The 14,078-nt window shown below is 45.1% G+C and overlaps 1 protein-coding gene and 1 long non-coding RNA gene across 3 annotated transcripts in view; one reads left to right on the forward strand and one right to left on the reverse strand.

Annotated features, from left to right (window-relative positions):
• COL5A1 (collagen type V alpha 1 chain) overlaps positions 1–14,078 on the forward strand; it is a 468,893-nt gene that overhangs the window by 322,928 nt on the left and 131,887 nt on the right. For both annotated transcript variants that reach the window (XM_068249145.1, XM_068249144.1), the window contains exon 27: positions 12,435–12,488. In XM_068249145.1, the coding sequence (XP_068105246.1) occupies positions 12,435–12,488 (54 nt within the window). The remainder of the gene's footprint in view (positions 1–12,434; positions 12,489–14,078) is intronic.
• LOC137527982 (uncharacterized) overlaps positions 12,411–14,078 on the reverse strand; it is a 97,923-nt gene continuing 96,255 nt past the window's right edge. Inside the window, exon 3 of the long non-coding RNA XR_011023250.1 lies at positions 12,411–12,495. This is a non-coding gene — a long non-coding RNA (uncharacterized lncRNA). The remainder of the gene's footprint in view (positions 12,496–14,078) is intronic.

A 14,078-nucleotide genomic window follows, 5' to 3' on the forward strand; every position in this document is an offset into this window, starting at 1 on the left:
ATCAGCCTCAAGGGCAGCAGAGTGGTGCTCGTGCTGGTCTGAGATTTCATGGTGGGGCAGGCAGCACAGCATCTCCTGGACCTAGAACCAGTACTTCCGTACACCCTGGTGAAGTGGCGAGCACCAGCGTGGAAGTTGAAACTGGTTCGGTGGCACGTGTAGTAACACCCCAGTCGCAGCCATCAAGTAGACGGGCCCGTACTACCCCTAGTTTACCAGAGGTGCTGGCAAATCCAAATTGGCAATCCCCTGATACCGCCGCACCCGTACTGCCCCCTTTCACCGCCCAGTCTGGAGTCCAGGTGATGACAGATAATCTAGGATCGCCCCTAGACTTTTTTTATCTGTTCATCACCCAGGATCTCTTAGACCTAGTCGTGGCAGAGACCAACCGTAAAGCCACACAATTTCTAACCGCCAATCCGAATGTCTTCCTTGCCCAGCCATTTCGGTGGAAACCAGTCCAAGTTTCCGAACTTAAAATTTTTTTGGGCCTTCTCTTAAACATGGGTCAAATCAAACAAAATGTGTTGCGGTCTTATTGGTCTACAGACCCATCACAACATGTTCCCTTGTACTCTGCTGCCATGTCCAGGACACGATTTGAGAACATCCTGCGCTTCCTGCACTTCAATGATGATGAAACCTGTCATGAAAGTGACCACCCTGCTTTTGACCGGCTCCACAAAATGCGGCCCCTCATAGACCACCTGTCATCAAAATTTGCAGATGCTTATACCCCTGAACAGCAAATCTGCGTAGATGAGTCCCTCATACGTTTTACCGGGCGCCTTGGCATCAAACAGTACATCCCAAGCAAGCGCGCCCGGTATGGGGTGAAACTGTATAAGCTCTGTGAAAGGGCCACAGGCTATACATCTTATTTTAGAGTCTATGAGGGAAAAGACTCCAAATTGGAGCCGGTCGGATGCCCTGACTACCTGGGGAGCAGTGGAAAGGTTGTGTGGGACTTGGCGTCACCCTTGTTCCAGAAGGGGTACCATCTTTATGTGGACAATTACTACTCAAGTGTGGCCCTCTATCAGCACTTAAAGTTAGAAGGAATCCGATGCTGTGGCACCGTGCGGCATAGTCGCCGGGGCTTCCCCCAACGGCTCATTACCACCAAACTTCAACGGGGGCAGAGGGCCGCATTGAGTGCTGACGACCTGCTCGCGGTGAAATGGAAGGACAAGAGGGACGTTTACTTTCTGTCCACCATTCACGCAGACACGACAGTCCAAATTCAACGGCGAACTGAGGTCATTGAAAAACCCCTTGTCGTCCACGAGTATAATACCAACATGGGAGGGGTGGACTTCAATGACCAGAGGTTAGCGCCCTATTTACTTTCCCGCAAAACAAGGCGCTGGTATAAAAAAGTGTCCTTTTATTTAATTCAATTGGCAGTTTACAACAGCTTTGTTCTCTACAGTAAGGCTGGGAGAACTGGATCGTTTCTACAATTTCAGAGACAGATCACTATGGAACTCCTGTATCCAGGAGGTGCCCGGGCCCAACCCCAAGATGCAACTAGCAGGCTGCATGGAAGGCATTACGCCTATCCGATTCCAAGTACCCCAGGTCACCGAATCCGAAGAAAACGCTGTCGTGTCTGCAGCAGGGCTGGAACAAGGCGTGACACCACTGTTTATTGTCCCCGCTGCCCTGACCAGCCTGGACTATGCCTAGGGGAGTGTTTTGAGAGGTACCATGAGCAGGTACACTATTAGAGAGTAGGGAACTACAGACACAGCGGTAGGCACACAAGGGTCTCTCAGTGCTATTTCACACTGCTGCGATGCGTTAGGGCAAAATGCCTAGCGAAAGTCACACTTTGCGGTCCCCCCCTACGCCGGAAGTGCTTGACTTAACACTAGTGCATGCCTACGTTACTGCGTGGCTTCTGTGGCAATTTCGATCGGCCCGGAAGTCATGTTAGTCTATGGCGACGCAGTTCATTACTAGGCCGAATGCTACTCTTGTGGTATTCCCTGAAGGTCTGTTTTGGACGATACGGTGCGGCGGGCTCGACCCACCGGATATGTCAATATGCAGTGTGAAACCAAACATCTGGTTTTGAGAGAGCGTAATACACAGGGCTGCCAGAAACCTCTCCTTTCACTTGGGACAAAATGCGTAATGTACTTCGCCACAACTCTGTGCGATTTGCACTTCGCACATTGTCCCATGGGGGAGGAGAGGTTTGTCCTCGGGAGGTAAGTTAAAAAAAACAAAAAAAAACAAAAAACAGGTAAGCAAAGAAGCTAATGTTTAGTTTGCAATGTTAAGGTTTTTATTAAAAAAGTTCAGTTTATTAATGTTAATGAAGTAATTGCTTTGCTGCTTGCCTGTTTTTTGTTTTTTTTTGTATTTTTTTTCCTTTTTCCATCCAATAACCTTCCAGGTGGACCGAGCGAACGACTAACCAGCTGCAGCACTGATGGTGCATCCTGACAGAACATTGCGCGTCTGTCAGCTTACACATAAGTCGGTGCATGCAGCGCTGCAGGACGAGATTTCTCCTCCGCAGTCAAAAAGATACGTTTGCCGAGGCATATGGGCCGAGGAGTGGTGTTGGGGATTCATATGCTTTGGCAAACACTTTGTATCAAAAAAGAACTCTGGCAATGATTTGTTCATCCACATCGATCGGTGTGAATGGATAAATCAGGTTTGCCAGGGCATACGAGCTGGTGGGTTTGGATTTTTGGGGCGGCAGCTCCTATGTCCTGGCAGACGCCTTCTCCTCCTTTTTGTATTGTTTTGTCTTTTTTCTTCTCTCTTTTTTCTATCCAGACCGACCAATCAGCTGCAGCACTGATGGTGCATCCTGACAGAACAATGCGCGTCTGTCAGCTTACACATAAGTCGGTGCATGCAGCGCTGCAGGACGAGATTTCTCCTCCGCAGTCAAAAAGATACGTTTGCCGAGGCATATGGGCCGAGGAGTGGTGTTGGGGATTCATATGCTTTGGCAAACACTTTGTATCAAAAAAGAACTCTGGCAATGATTTGTTCATCCACATCGATCGGTGTGAATGGATAAATCAGGTTTGCCAGGGCATACGAGCTGGTGGGTTTGGATTTTTGGGGCGGCAGCTCCTATGTCCTGGCAGACGCCTTCCTCTTTTTTTTTTTTTTTTTTTTTTTTCTCCAAAATTTTTTGGCAGATATTTTTTCATCCACATTGATTGATTGTTTGACGTAAATTTTTCCTTTCAGCCCACAGTGCATTACCCTTATGCCCAATATAAGGAGTATAGCAGAAACTCCTAATACTGGCCATACATGTAATGATTGCAGAGACCCTAAAATGCCAGGACAGACCCCACGAATGATGCCATTTTGGAAAGAGGACACCCAAAAGTATTCCGTGAGGTGCATGGTGAGTTCATAGAATGTTTTATTTTTTGTCACAAGTTAGCAGAAATTGTGGTTTTGTGGTTTTTTTTTGTTTTTTCACAAAATGTCATTTTCCGCTAACTTGTGACAAAAAATAACATTTTCTATGAACTCACCATGGCCCTCATGGAATACCTTAGCGTGTATTCTTTCCAAAATGGGGTCATTTGTGGGGTTTGTTAACTGTCCTGGCAAGTGGGCGGGGTGCTAAATTTTGAGCACCCCTGTAAAGCCTAAAGGTACTCATTGGACTCTGGGCCCCTTAGCGCAGTTAGGGTGCAAAAAAGTGCCACACATGTGGTATCGCCGTACTCGGGAGAAGTAGTACAATGTGTTTTGTGGTGTATTTTTACACATACCCATGCTGGGTGGGAGAAATACCTCTGTAAATGACAATCTTTTGATTTTTTTACACACAATTGTCCATTTACAGAGTTATTTCTCCCACCCAGCATGGGTATGTGTAAAAATACACCCCAAAACACATTGTACTACTTCTCCCGAGTACGGCGATACCACATGTGTGGCACTTTTTTGCACCCTAACTGCGCTAAAGGGCCCAAAGTCCAATGAGTACCTTTAGGATTTCACAGGTCATTTTGCGGAATTTGATTTCCAGACTACTCCTCACGGTTTAGGGCCCCTAAAATGCCAGGGCAGTATAGGAACCCCACAAATGACCCCATTTTAGAAAGAAGACACCCCAAGGTATTCCGTTAGGAGTATGGTGAGTTCATAGAAGATTTTATTTTTTGTCAAAAGTTAGCGGAAAATTGATTTTTATTGTTTTTTTCACAAAGTGTCATTTTCCACTAACTTGTGACAAAAAATAAAATCTTCTATGAACTCACCATACTCCTAACGGAATACCTTGGGGTGTCTTCTTTCTAAAATGGGGTCATTTGTGGGGTTCCTATACTGCCCTGGCATTTTAGGGGCCCTAAACCGTGAGGAGTAGTCTGGAAATCAAATTCCGCAAAATGACCTGTGAAATCCTAAAGGTACTCATTGGACTTTGGGCCCTTTAGCGCAGTTAGGGTGCAAAAAAGTGCCACACATGTGGTATTGCCGTACTCGGGAGAAGTAGTAAAATGTGTTTTGGGGTGTATTTTTACACATACCCATGCTGGGTGGGAGAAATAACTCTGTAAATGGACAATTGTGTGTAAAAAAATCAAAAGATTGTCATTTACAGAGGTATTTCTCCCACCCAGCATGGGTATGTGTAAAAATACACCCCAAAACACATTGTACTACTTCTCCCGAGTACGGCGATACCACATGTGTGGCACTTTTTTGCACCCTAACTGCGCTAAAGGGCCCAAAGTCCAATGAGTACCTTTAGGATTTCACAGGTCATTTTGCGGAATTTGATTTCCAGACTACTCCTCACGGTTTAGGGACCCTAAAATGCCAGGGCAGTATAGGAACCCCACAAATGACCCCATTTTAGAAAGAAGACACCCCAAGGTATTCCGTTAGGAGTATGGTAAGTTCATAGAAGATTTTATTTTTTGTCAAAAGTTAGCGGAAAATTGATTTTTATTGTTTTTTTCACAAAGTGTCATTTTCCACTAACTTGTGACAAAAAATAAAATCTTCTATGAACTCACCATACTCCTAACGGAATACCTTGGGGTGTCTTCTTTCTAAAATGGGGTCATTTGTGGGGTTCCTATACTGCCCTGGCATTTTAGGGGCCCTAAACCGTGAGGAGTAGTCTGGAAATCAAATTCCGCAAAATGACCTGTGAAATCCTAAAGGTACTCATTGGACTTTGGGCCCTTTAGCGCAGTTAGGGTGCAAAAAAGTGCCACACATGTGGTATCGCCGTACTCGGGAGAAGTAGTACAATGTGTTTTGTGGTGTATTTTTACACATACCCATGCTGGGTGGGAGAAATACCTCTGTAAATGACAATCTTTTGATTTTTTTACACACAATTGTCCATTTACAGAGTTATTTCTCCCACCCAGCATGGGTATGTGTAAAAATACACCCCAAAAAACATTGTACTACTTCTCCCGAGTACGGCAATACCACATGTGTGGCACTTTTTTGCACCCTAACTGCGCTAAAGGGCCCAAAGTCCAATGAGTACCTTTAGGATTTCACAGGTCATTTTGCGGAATTTGATTTCCAGACTACTCCTCACGGTTTAGGGCCCCTAAAATGCCAGGGCAGTATAGGAACCCCACAAATGACCCCATTTTAGAAAGAAGACACCCCAAGGTATTCCGTTAGGAGTATGGTAAGTTCATAGAAGATTTTATTTTTTGTCAAAAGTTAGCGGAAAATTGATTTTTATTGTTTTTTTCACAAAGTGTCATTTTCCACTAACTTGTGACAAAAAATAAAATCTTCTATGAACTCGCCATACACCTAACGGAATACCTTGGGGTGTCTTCTTTCTAAAATGGGGTCATTTGTGGGGTTCCTATACTGCCCTGGCATTTTAGGGGCCCTAAACCGTGAGGAGTAGTCTGGAAATCAAATTCCGCAAAATGACCTGTGAAATCCTAAAGGTACTCATTGGACTTTGGGCCCTTTAGCGCAGTTAGGGTGCAAAAAAGTGCCACACATGTGGTATCGCCGTACTCGGGAGAAGTAGTACAATGTGTTTTGTGGTGTATTTTTACACATACCCATGCTGGGTGGGAGAAATACCTCTGTAAATGACACTCTTTTGATTTTTTTACACACAATTGTCCATTTACAGAGTTATTTCTCCCACCCAGCATGGGTATGTGTAAAAATACACCCCAAAACACATTTTACTACTTCTCCCGAGTACGGCAATACCACATGTGTGGCACTTTTTTGCACCCTAACTGCGCTAAAGGGCCCAAAGTCCAATGAGTACCTTTAGGATTTCACAGGTCATTTTGCGGAATTTGATTTCCAGACTACTCCTCACGGTTTAGGGCCCCTAAAATGCCAGGGCAGTATAGGAACCCCACAAATGACCCCATTTTAGAAAGAAGACACCCCAAGGTATTCCGTTAGGTGTATGGCGAGTTCATAGAAGATTTTATTTTTTGTCACAAGTTAGTGGAAAATGACACTTTGTGAAAAAAACAATAAAAATCAATTTTCTGCTAATTTTTGACAAAAAATAAAATCTTCTATGAACTTACCATACTCCTAACGGAATACCTTGGGGTGTCTTCTTTCTAAAATGGGGTCATTTGTGGGGTTCCTATACTGCCCTGGCATTTTAGGAGCCCTAAACCGTGAGGAGTAGTCTGGAAATCAAATTCCGCAAAATGACCTGTGAAATCCTAAAGGTACTCATTGGACTTTGGGCCCTTTAGCGCAGTTAGGGTGCAAAAAAGTGCCACACATGTGGTATCGCCGTACTCGGGAGAAGTAGTACAATGTGTTTTGGGGTGTATTTTTACACATACCGATGCTGGGTGGGAGAAATAACTCTGTAAATGGACAATTGTGTGTAAAAAAATCAAAAGATTGTCATTTACAGAGGTATTTCTCCCACCAAGTATGGGTATGTGTAAAAATACACCCCAAAACACATTATAGTACTTCTACTGAGTATGGCAATACCACATGTGTGGCACTTTTTTGCACCCTAACTGCGCTAAGGGGTCCAAAGTCCAATGAGCACCTTTAGGCTTTACAGGGGTGCTTACAATTTAGCACCCCCCAAAATGTCAGGACAGTAAACACACCCCACAAATGACCCCATTTTGGAAAGTAGACACTTCAAGGTATTCAGAGAGGGGCATGGTGAGTCCGTGGCAGATTTCATTTTTTTTTTGTCGCAAGTTAGCAGAAATGGAAACTTTTTTTTTTTTTTTTTTTTGTCATTAAGTGTCATTTTCCGCTTACTTGTGACAAAAAATAATATCTTCTATGAACTCACTATGCCTCTCAGTGAATACTTTGGGATGTCTTCTTTCCAAAATGGGGTCATTTGGGGGGTATTTATACTATCCTGGAATTCTAGCCCCTCATGAAACATGACAGGGGGTCAGAAAAGTCATAGATGCTTGAAAATGGGAAAATTCACTTTTTGCACCATAGTTTGTAAACGCTATAACTTTTACCCAAACCAATAAATATACACTGAATGTTTTTTTTTTTAATCAAAAACATGTTTGTGCACATTTTTCGCGCTGCATGTATACAGAAATTTTACTTTATTTGAAAACTGTCAGCACAGAAAGTTAAAAAAATCATTTTTTTGCCAAAATTCATGTCTTTTTTGATGAATATAATAAAAAGTAAAAATCGCAGGAGCAATCAAATAGCACCAAAAGAAAGCTTTATTAGTGACAAGAAAAGGAGCCAAAATTCATTTAGGTGGTAGGTTGTATGAGCGAGCAATAAACCGTGAAAGCTGCAGTGGTCTGAATGGAAAAAAAGTGCCTGGTCCTTAAGGGTTAGAAAGACTGTAGTCCTCAAGTGGTTAAACAATACCAGTTGCCTGGCAGGCTTGCTGATCTCTCTGGCTGCAGTAGTGTCTGAATCACACACCTGAAACAAGCATGCAGCCAATCCAGTCAGACTTCAGTCAGAGCACCTGATCTGTGGCATGCCTGTTCTGTTGGAGCTTAGGGTTATATACAGGCAGATAGACACTCAGTATAACAAGTTAGAACTCTTCACTGAAGAAAAACATACAGAGATAAAACATAGCCCACCATCAGGAAATGCAGCTTCCTTACAACAGAGAGAAAACTGTGAATACATGAAATGACAATCCCATAAAGATTACCATCATCTTTTACACACAGTGACATCTTGTGGTTGTTTTACTATACTGCAGTTTAAGGTTATGCAGGATTTGTATCAGCTGTAACAAAGAAATGTTTTTCTGTAAAGGCTATTATGCTGTTGTTTATTGTTTAGAGCAGTTCTGAGTTCAGGTCCACTTTAAATGGATATACATTTAATAGATATTAATTGGTTAGTCCCTCATGTTTGTGGCAAGCTGTTGCTGTGAGGCCGGTGTGTGTTGTTTTCAGTAGGCAAACACATTTATCTGCTCATCATGCTGGGATATGTAGTCCGTTCTTGGCCCTTGGCCTTCCTCCGATGCACGGAATGGAATAGCTGAAATTACCATAGATCTTCTATTTCACCTTCATTTTTATTCCTGGCGTCTGACAGAAGCCACCGGCCATAAAAACATTCCCCCAATAAAGGACGCCAAGGAGGCTCTTCTTCCCGGACCCAAAGTAAAAAGAATTCACTCATTTTAAAAATAGGCATCGCACCCCAGGCCGCGTCTGACAGGCCGCATTTCATTAGCAGCCTCTGGGGGGCGGCGTGACATCCGACGTGCAGCGAGAGACCGCGGGTGGATAAGAGGGGGGGATCGGCAGTTTTATTCTCCCGCGCTCGTATAATAGCATCCTATTTTTATAAGTTTTATTTCTAGAACAGCGATTTGTCAGGCCAGGCAGGGTTTAGTGCGCTTTTAGTTTCACAATGGCGGAAAACCTGTCTGCATCTCCCGTGCCGCCCCCCAAATCAACTGCCAGCTTGCTGCAGAAGCCACCAGTATTGATGGTCGATGAAATTTTTATAATTTTCGTTTGCATTCAAAGACATTGACATTCCAGGCGTTGATGCCCTTCTCTAACCCCCCCCCCCCCCCCCTCCCCTCATACCAGGGATCATGTGCGCTGGTGTGGCATGAGTGACAAGGGGTAAAACAGGCATTGGAGGCTGGGATAGCCAGAATGCGGATCCCAGACCGTGTGGGGCTCTGCACCCTGAGCAATACCAGCCCACATGGTCCATGGTTTGGGGAGGGGGGGGGGAACACTAAAAAGGAGGGGCGTCAATGCCTTCCCCCCTCCCCTAAGACCCTCATCCAATCCATGAATAAGGGGCTTATCTCCACCTCCGATGCCCTGTATAAAATAACTATACAGAACTTGGAACTCTGTTTATATTAAAGTGTACCGCAACAAAATACCATTTTACAGAGTTTAAAGGACACCTTAGCAGTAATTATTTTTGAAAATGATGCCTAATGTGTGTGTGGGGAGCTGTGCGGATGCCTCCCGTGCCCCTGCGTCTAGCTCCGTTTTCCGGTACTGATTCATGTTCTTTCCTTCCTGGTCAGCGCAGTCGGTTCCCTCTGACCCGGACATACTATGCTGGGCATGCGCAGTATGTCCGCTTGGGTGGCTCTTGCGGCTGCACGAACATGCTTACATCATATGAGGTCGCTGTGGAGCGTGGTCGCAAGGCACCCGAGCGGAAATGCTCTGCATGCGCAGAGTAGTATGTCCGGGTCGGAGGGCACCGACTGCGCCAACCAGGAAGAAAAGAAAGGACGTGGATCACTACCGGAGATCGGAGCTACACACCGGGGCACTGGAGGTGCAGTAAGCATCCGCACCACTCCCCACACACACGTTAGGCGTCATTTAAAAAATGTATATATTACCGCTAAGGTGTCCTTTTAAAAACATTTATCCTTGAATTTTTTTTTTAATCAACTTTCTCAAACACTACAATATCTTTTTGGAAAAAAAAATCCCACGTTTTCCCAAAGAATTAAATCTCAAATTCTTGTCTAAATACGCACAAAATTTAATTTGAATTTGCTAGAAATGTTTCTGAGTAATTGTGAATTTTGATGTGAAATGAGGATTATGCGAAATTCAAGCTCCACCTTAGCGATTACCAATCGTTAGTATCTCATCGACCATCTGTAGTGCGGAGCCTTCCCCGGGGGGAGGGGAGGGGCTGGAAGATAGAAGGAACCAGCTACATACCGTATAAAATGCCACTGTTTCTGGCAGTATCTCCGTTCTGCGCTGCTGCTGCGTATCGCTTCCAAGAAACTTGCATTTGTTTTCTTGTTTAATAAATCTGGTTGGCGAGGCGGGTGGCGCGATACATATTCAGCAGCGTGCGCCGGGCTGTAATCAGATTGCAGGAGGGAGTCGGGCGCCCTTTGCATTCTCCATCCGTCAGTTGCCAGGCAACAGCACAAAAACTTAATTTGAAGTTTAGTCTCCAGTTGAGCAGCTTGGACAAACAATGACGGTGAAATACTCTGTGTTGTTAGCAGAGAGGCGCTGTTTACAGGACTCGTGCGGCCTGTTCCCTCCGAGCGAGGAGCCGAGCGTTCGCCGAGAGCTATCAGGATCTTAAAGGACCACTTTTGCTAAAATGCTAACATTTAAAATACACGTAAACACATACAAATGAGAAATACATTACTTTCACAGTAAAATGAGCCATAAATTACTTTTTCCCTATGCTGCTGTCACTTACAGTAGGGGGTATCAATCTGACAGAACCGACAGATTTTGGACTAGTCCATCTCCTCATGGGGGATTCTCAGCATAGCCTTTTATTGTTTATAAAGACACTCTCTGCAAAGCATGTATAAAAAGATGCTGCCCAGCCCCCCAGCTCACTGCCTTTTTTTGGCAGTTGGACTGAGTAACTGCAGTGGTTCTGAAAATAAAGTAAACCCTGAGAATCCCCCATGAGGAGATGGGCTAGTCCTAAACTTGTCAGTTCTGTCAGATTTCTACTACCTACTGTAAGTGACAGCAACACGGGAGATAAGTCATTTATGGCTCATTTTACTCTGGAAGAAGCGTACTTCTCATTTGTATCTGTTTACATGTATTTTATATTTTAGCATTTTTGCAATAGTGATCCTTTAACCTCTAGCCGACCGTGTCGCGCCGATGGGCGTGGCTGCGGCGGCAGCCCCAGGACCGCCTAACGCCGATCGGCATAAAGCCCTGTGGGCCTGTTTTGCAGGAGATTGCGCGCGCATCCCTGCTTGACTGACAGAGGTCCGCTCCATCATCAGCGGCCGCGAGGAGACTGTTAGACGGCGAAACCGCCGTCTAATAAGTCTGTACAGCGCTGCAATCCACTGCAATAAATTACGATCCACGGAAAAAGTGTACAATTAAAAATACAGATGTAAAAATGTACATTTCTCCCAGAGTAAAATCCACTTTAAAGTAAACCTGAGATGTGTAAAAATAAAAAAAAAATATACATACCGGGGGCTTCCTCCAGCCCTTCCAGGCTGATCGTTTCCTGGCTGTCCTCCCAAACCACCTGGATCCTCCGCTAGATTCCCAGTTAACTTGACCAATGAGGGTGTACTGTGCATGCACCGTCGCTGGGAGCGTTCTGCACCTGCGCAGTGCTACTACACGGGCATTGAACGCTCCTGGACGGAAGAGCACATGCGGACAGATTTCACCTGCGCCGACTGGCACAATTACAGGCCACCTAGCGGAGGATCCGGGCAGCCTGGCTGGGAGGACTGCAAGGGACCGATTAGCCTGAAGGGGGCTGGAGAAAGCCCCAGGTATGTATATATATATATATATATATATATATATATATATATATATATATATACAGTATTTTTATTTTGTTATGGTCTAATGTATACTTTAACAGACAACTGAGAGGAAATACATATGGCAGCCTCCTTATTCTTCCCAAATTAAACAATACCAGTTGCCTTGCTGTCTATTTGGCTGCAGTAGTGTCTGAATCACACACCAGAAACAAGCATGCAGCTAATCCAGTCTGACCATAATGTCAGAAACACCTGATGTGCTGCATGCTTGTTCAGGGGCTATGGCTAAAAATATTAGAGGCAGAGGATCAGCAGGGCTGCCAGGCAACTGGTATTGCTTATAAGGAAATAAATATGGCAGCCTCCATATACCTCTTGCTTCAGGTGTCCTTTAAATTACTTTTTTCCAATGTTGCTGCCACAAAACTGTCAGATTTTCACTCCCAGCAGGACAGCCAATAAACCCCTCCGGCAGAAGCACCGCCCACATTACAGCGTACAGCACGGCTGGCTCACATCACGCCCTCATCGCCTCTACTAGAGAAAGATGAATGACAAACCAAAAAGTCACCACACTCACCAAATATACATGTAATAAATGGGATAGATGGAACTGGAAGTGGAGGCTGAGAGATTCTCATCTTGATCCCGCGATCTGAACAGTGAGCGCGATTTTGATTTTCTTCCTGTATTTCTCTCTCCACAGGGGCCCTCAGGACCTCAGGGACCAATCGGATATCCCGGACCTCGCGGTGTGAAGGTAGGTCCTAAACACAAGAAAGAAATCTGCTTTATGTCATTAGTTAGCTAAAAAAATGCCTCCATAGCAACAGAACGTGTCAGCGCCTCTGTACAGCATTGGACCTTGAACTGTCCCCTGTGGGGTCATGCCCCAATCGCGTCAGGTGACAGAATTTGATGCTGTGGGCGCCCCTTTAGGTTTGTAGTTCCTTAGTAGCAGGAAGTAGCAGCCTCACCCCTTTTACTATCACAGGGTTATATGTCTGTACAAGAGGCGTCGGCAGCTCCACTCCTGGCCGCCCCATAAGCTGCCCACTCGCCTCCCTAGCAACAGAGCATGTCAATGCCTCAGTACAGCATTGGGCCTAAAACCGTCCCCTGTGGGGTCATGCCCCGATCGCGTCAGGTGACAGAATTTGATGCTGTGGACGCCCCTTTAGGTTTGTAGTTCCTCAGCAGCAGGAAGGAGCAGCCTCGCCCTGTTCCGGTACCACAGGGTTAATATCGGTCCAGGAGACGTCAGCAGCTCCACTCCTGGCCGCTCCATGCTCTCCTCCATTAGGGGGGACATTAGGCATGTGAAGAGGGAACTATCAGCGTTTCAGAAGCGTCATTAAGCTAATTAAATTATCCAGCGCTGTCGCCGAGGAAGGGACTGCAGAGCAGCAAAAATTCTTCTCCAAAGTGTCATAATTAGATTTGCTAAAGTGGAGATGGATGGGTGGAAGGCGTGCGTAATAGAAACAATTTACTACTTTATATATTTATTTCTTTACCTTTTTTTTTTTTCTCCACGCTTCAGAAGCCGTTCGCTATCATTCTTCGCTATTGGCTCGATATTCGCTACATCTTACTCCTGTGATTTTCAGTGTAATAAATCAGTGATCTTAAAATAGGAAACTGTTAGCAGCGGGGTCCCGCAAGGGTCAGTAGTAGGCCCAATCCTTTTCAATGTATTTATTAATGAGCTAACAGATGTAATACAGAGTTATGTAGCCGCCTTCACAGATGATGCAAAATAATGCAAAATTATAAACACTAAACAGGATAGTGACATTTCAACAGAATGGGATCTCAACAGAATGGCCATATGGACAGGAATATGGCAGATTACATTTAATGTTGATAAATGTAAAGTTATGCACCTTGGACATGACAATGGTAGAGCAATATATAAAACTAGCCGACCCACGTCGTAGCATACGCCGCATCTATCTATCTAATAGAGTACGTGCCTCAACCTTGAAGCAAGAAGAAGTCGGCTTTCCATGAGTAAATGTATGCGTGCTCAAACACCAAGTTTAACCCTAGCAAGTCTGGCTTTGCAAATCCGGCCTAATTGGCTATTCATGAGGCAATGCTCATGCAAATATGCATTTGCTTTCGCATGCCAAACTATGCAGGGTCAAAAAACCAATACCGCAAAGCGATCGCCCTGCGGGAATTAGTTCATGCTATACAGCACTATCCAGGAGCGCCACGGGGAGGATTCCGAATGCCCTCATACAACCGGGGGACTGCGGGGTCCCAGGCTCTCTTACTGCCTGGGAACCACAGCGGCACCCCGGAGGGGGAGGCTGGGTAGCGCAGCTGCACCCCCCCCCTCCCC

The sequence above is a fragment of the Hyperolius riggenbachi genome, chromosome 8 (genome assembly GCF_040937935.1).
Source record: "Hyperolius riggenbachi isolate aHypRig1 chromosome 8, aHypRig1.pri, whole genome shotgun sequence".
Classification (NCBI taxonomy): domain Eukaryota; kingdom Metazoa; phylum Chordata; class Amphibia; order Anura; family Hyperoliidae; genus Hyperolius; species Hyperolius riggenbachi.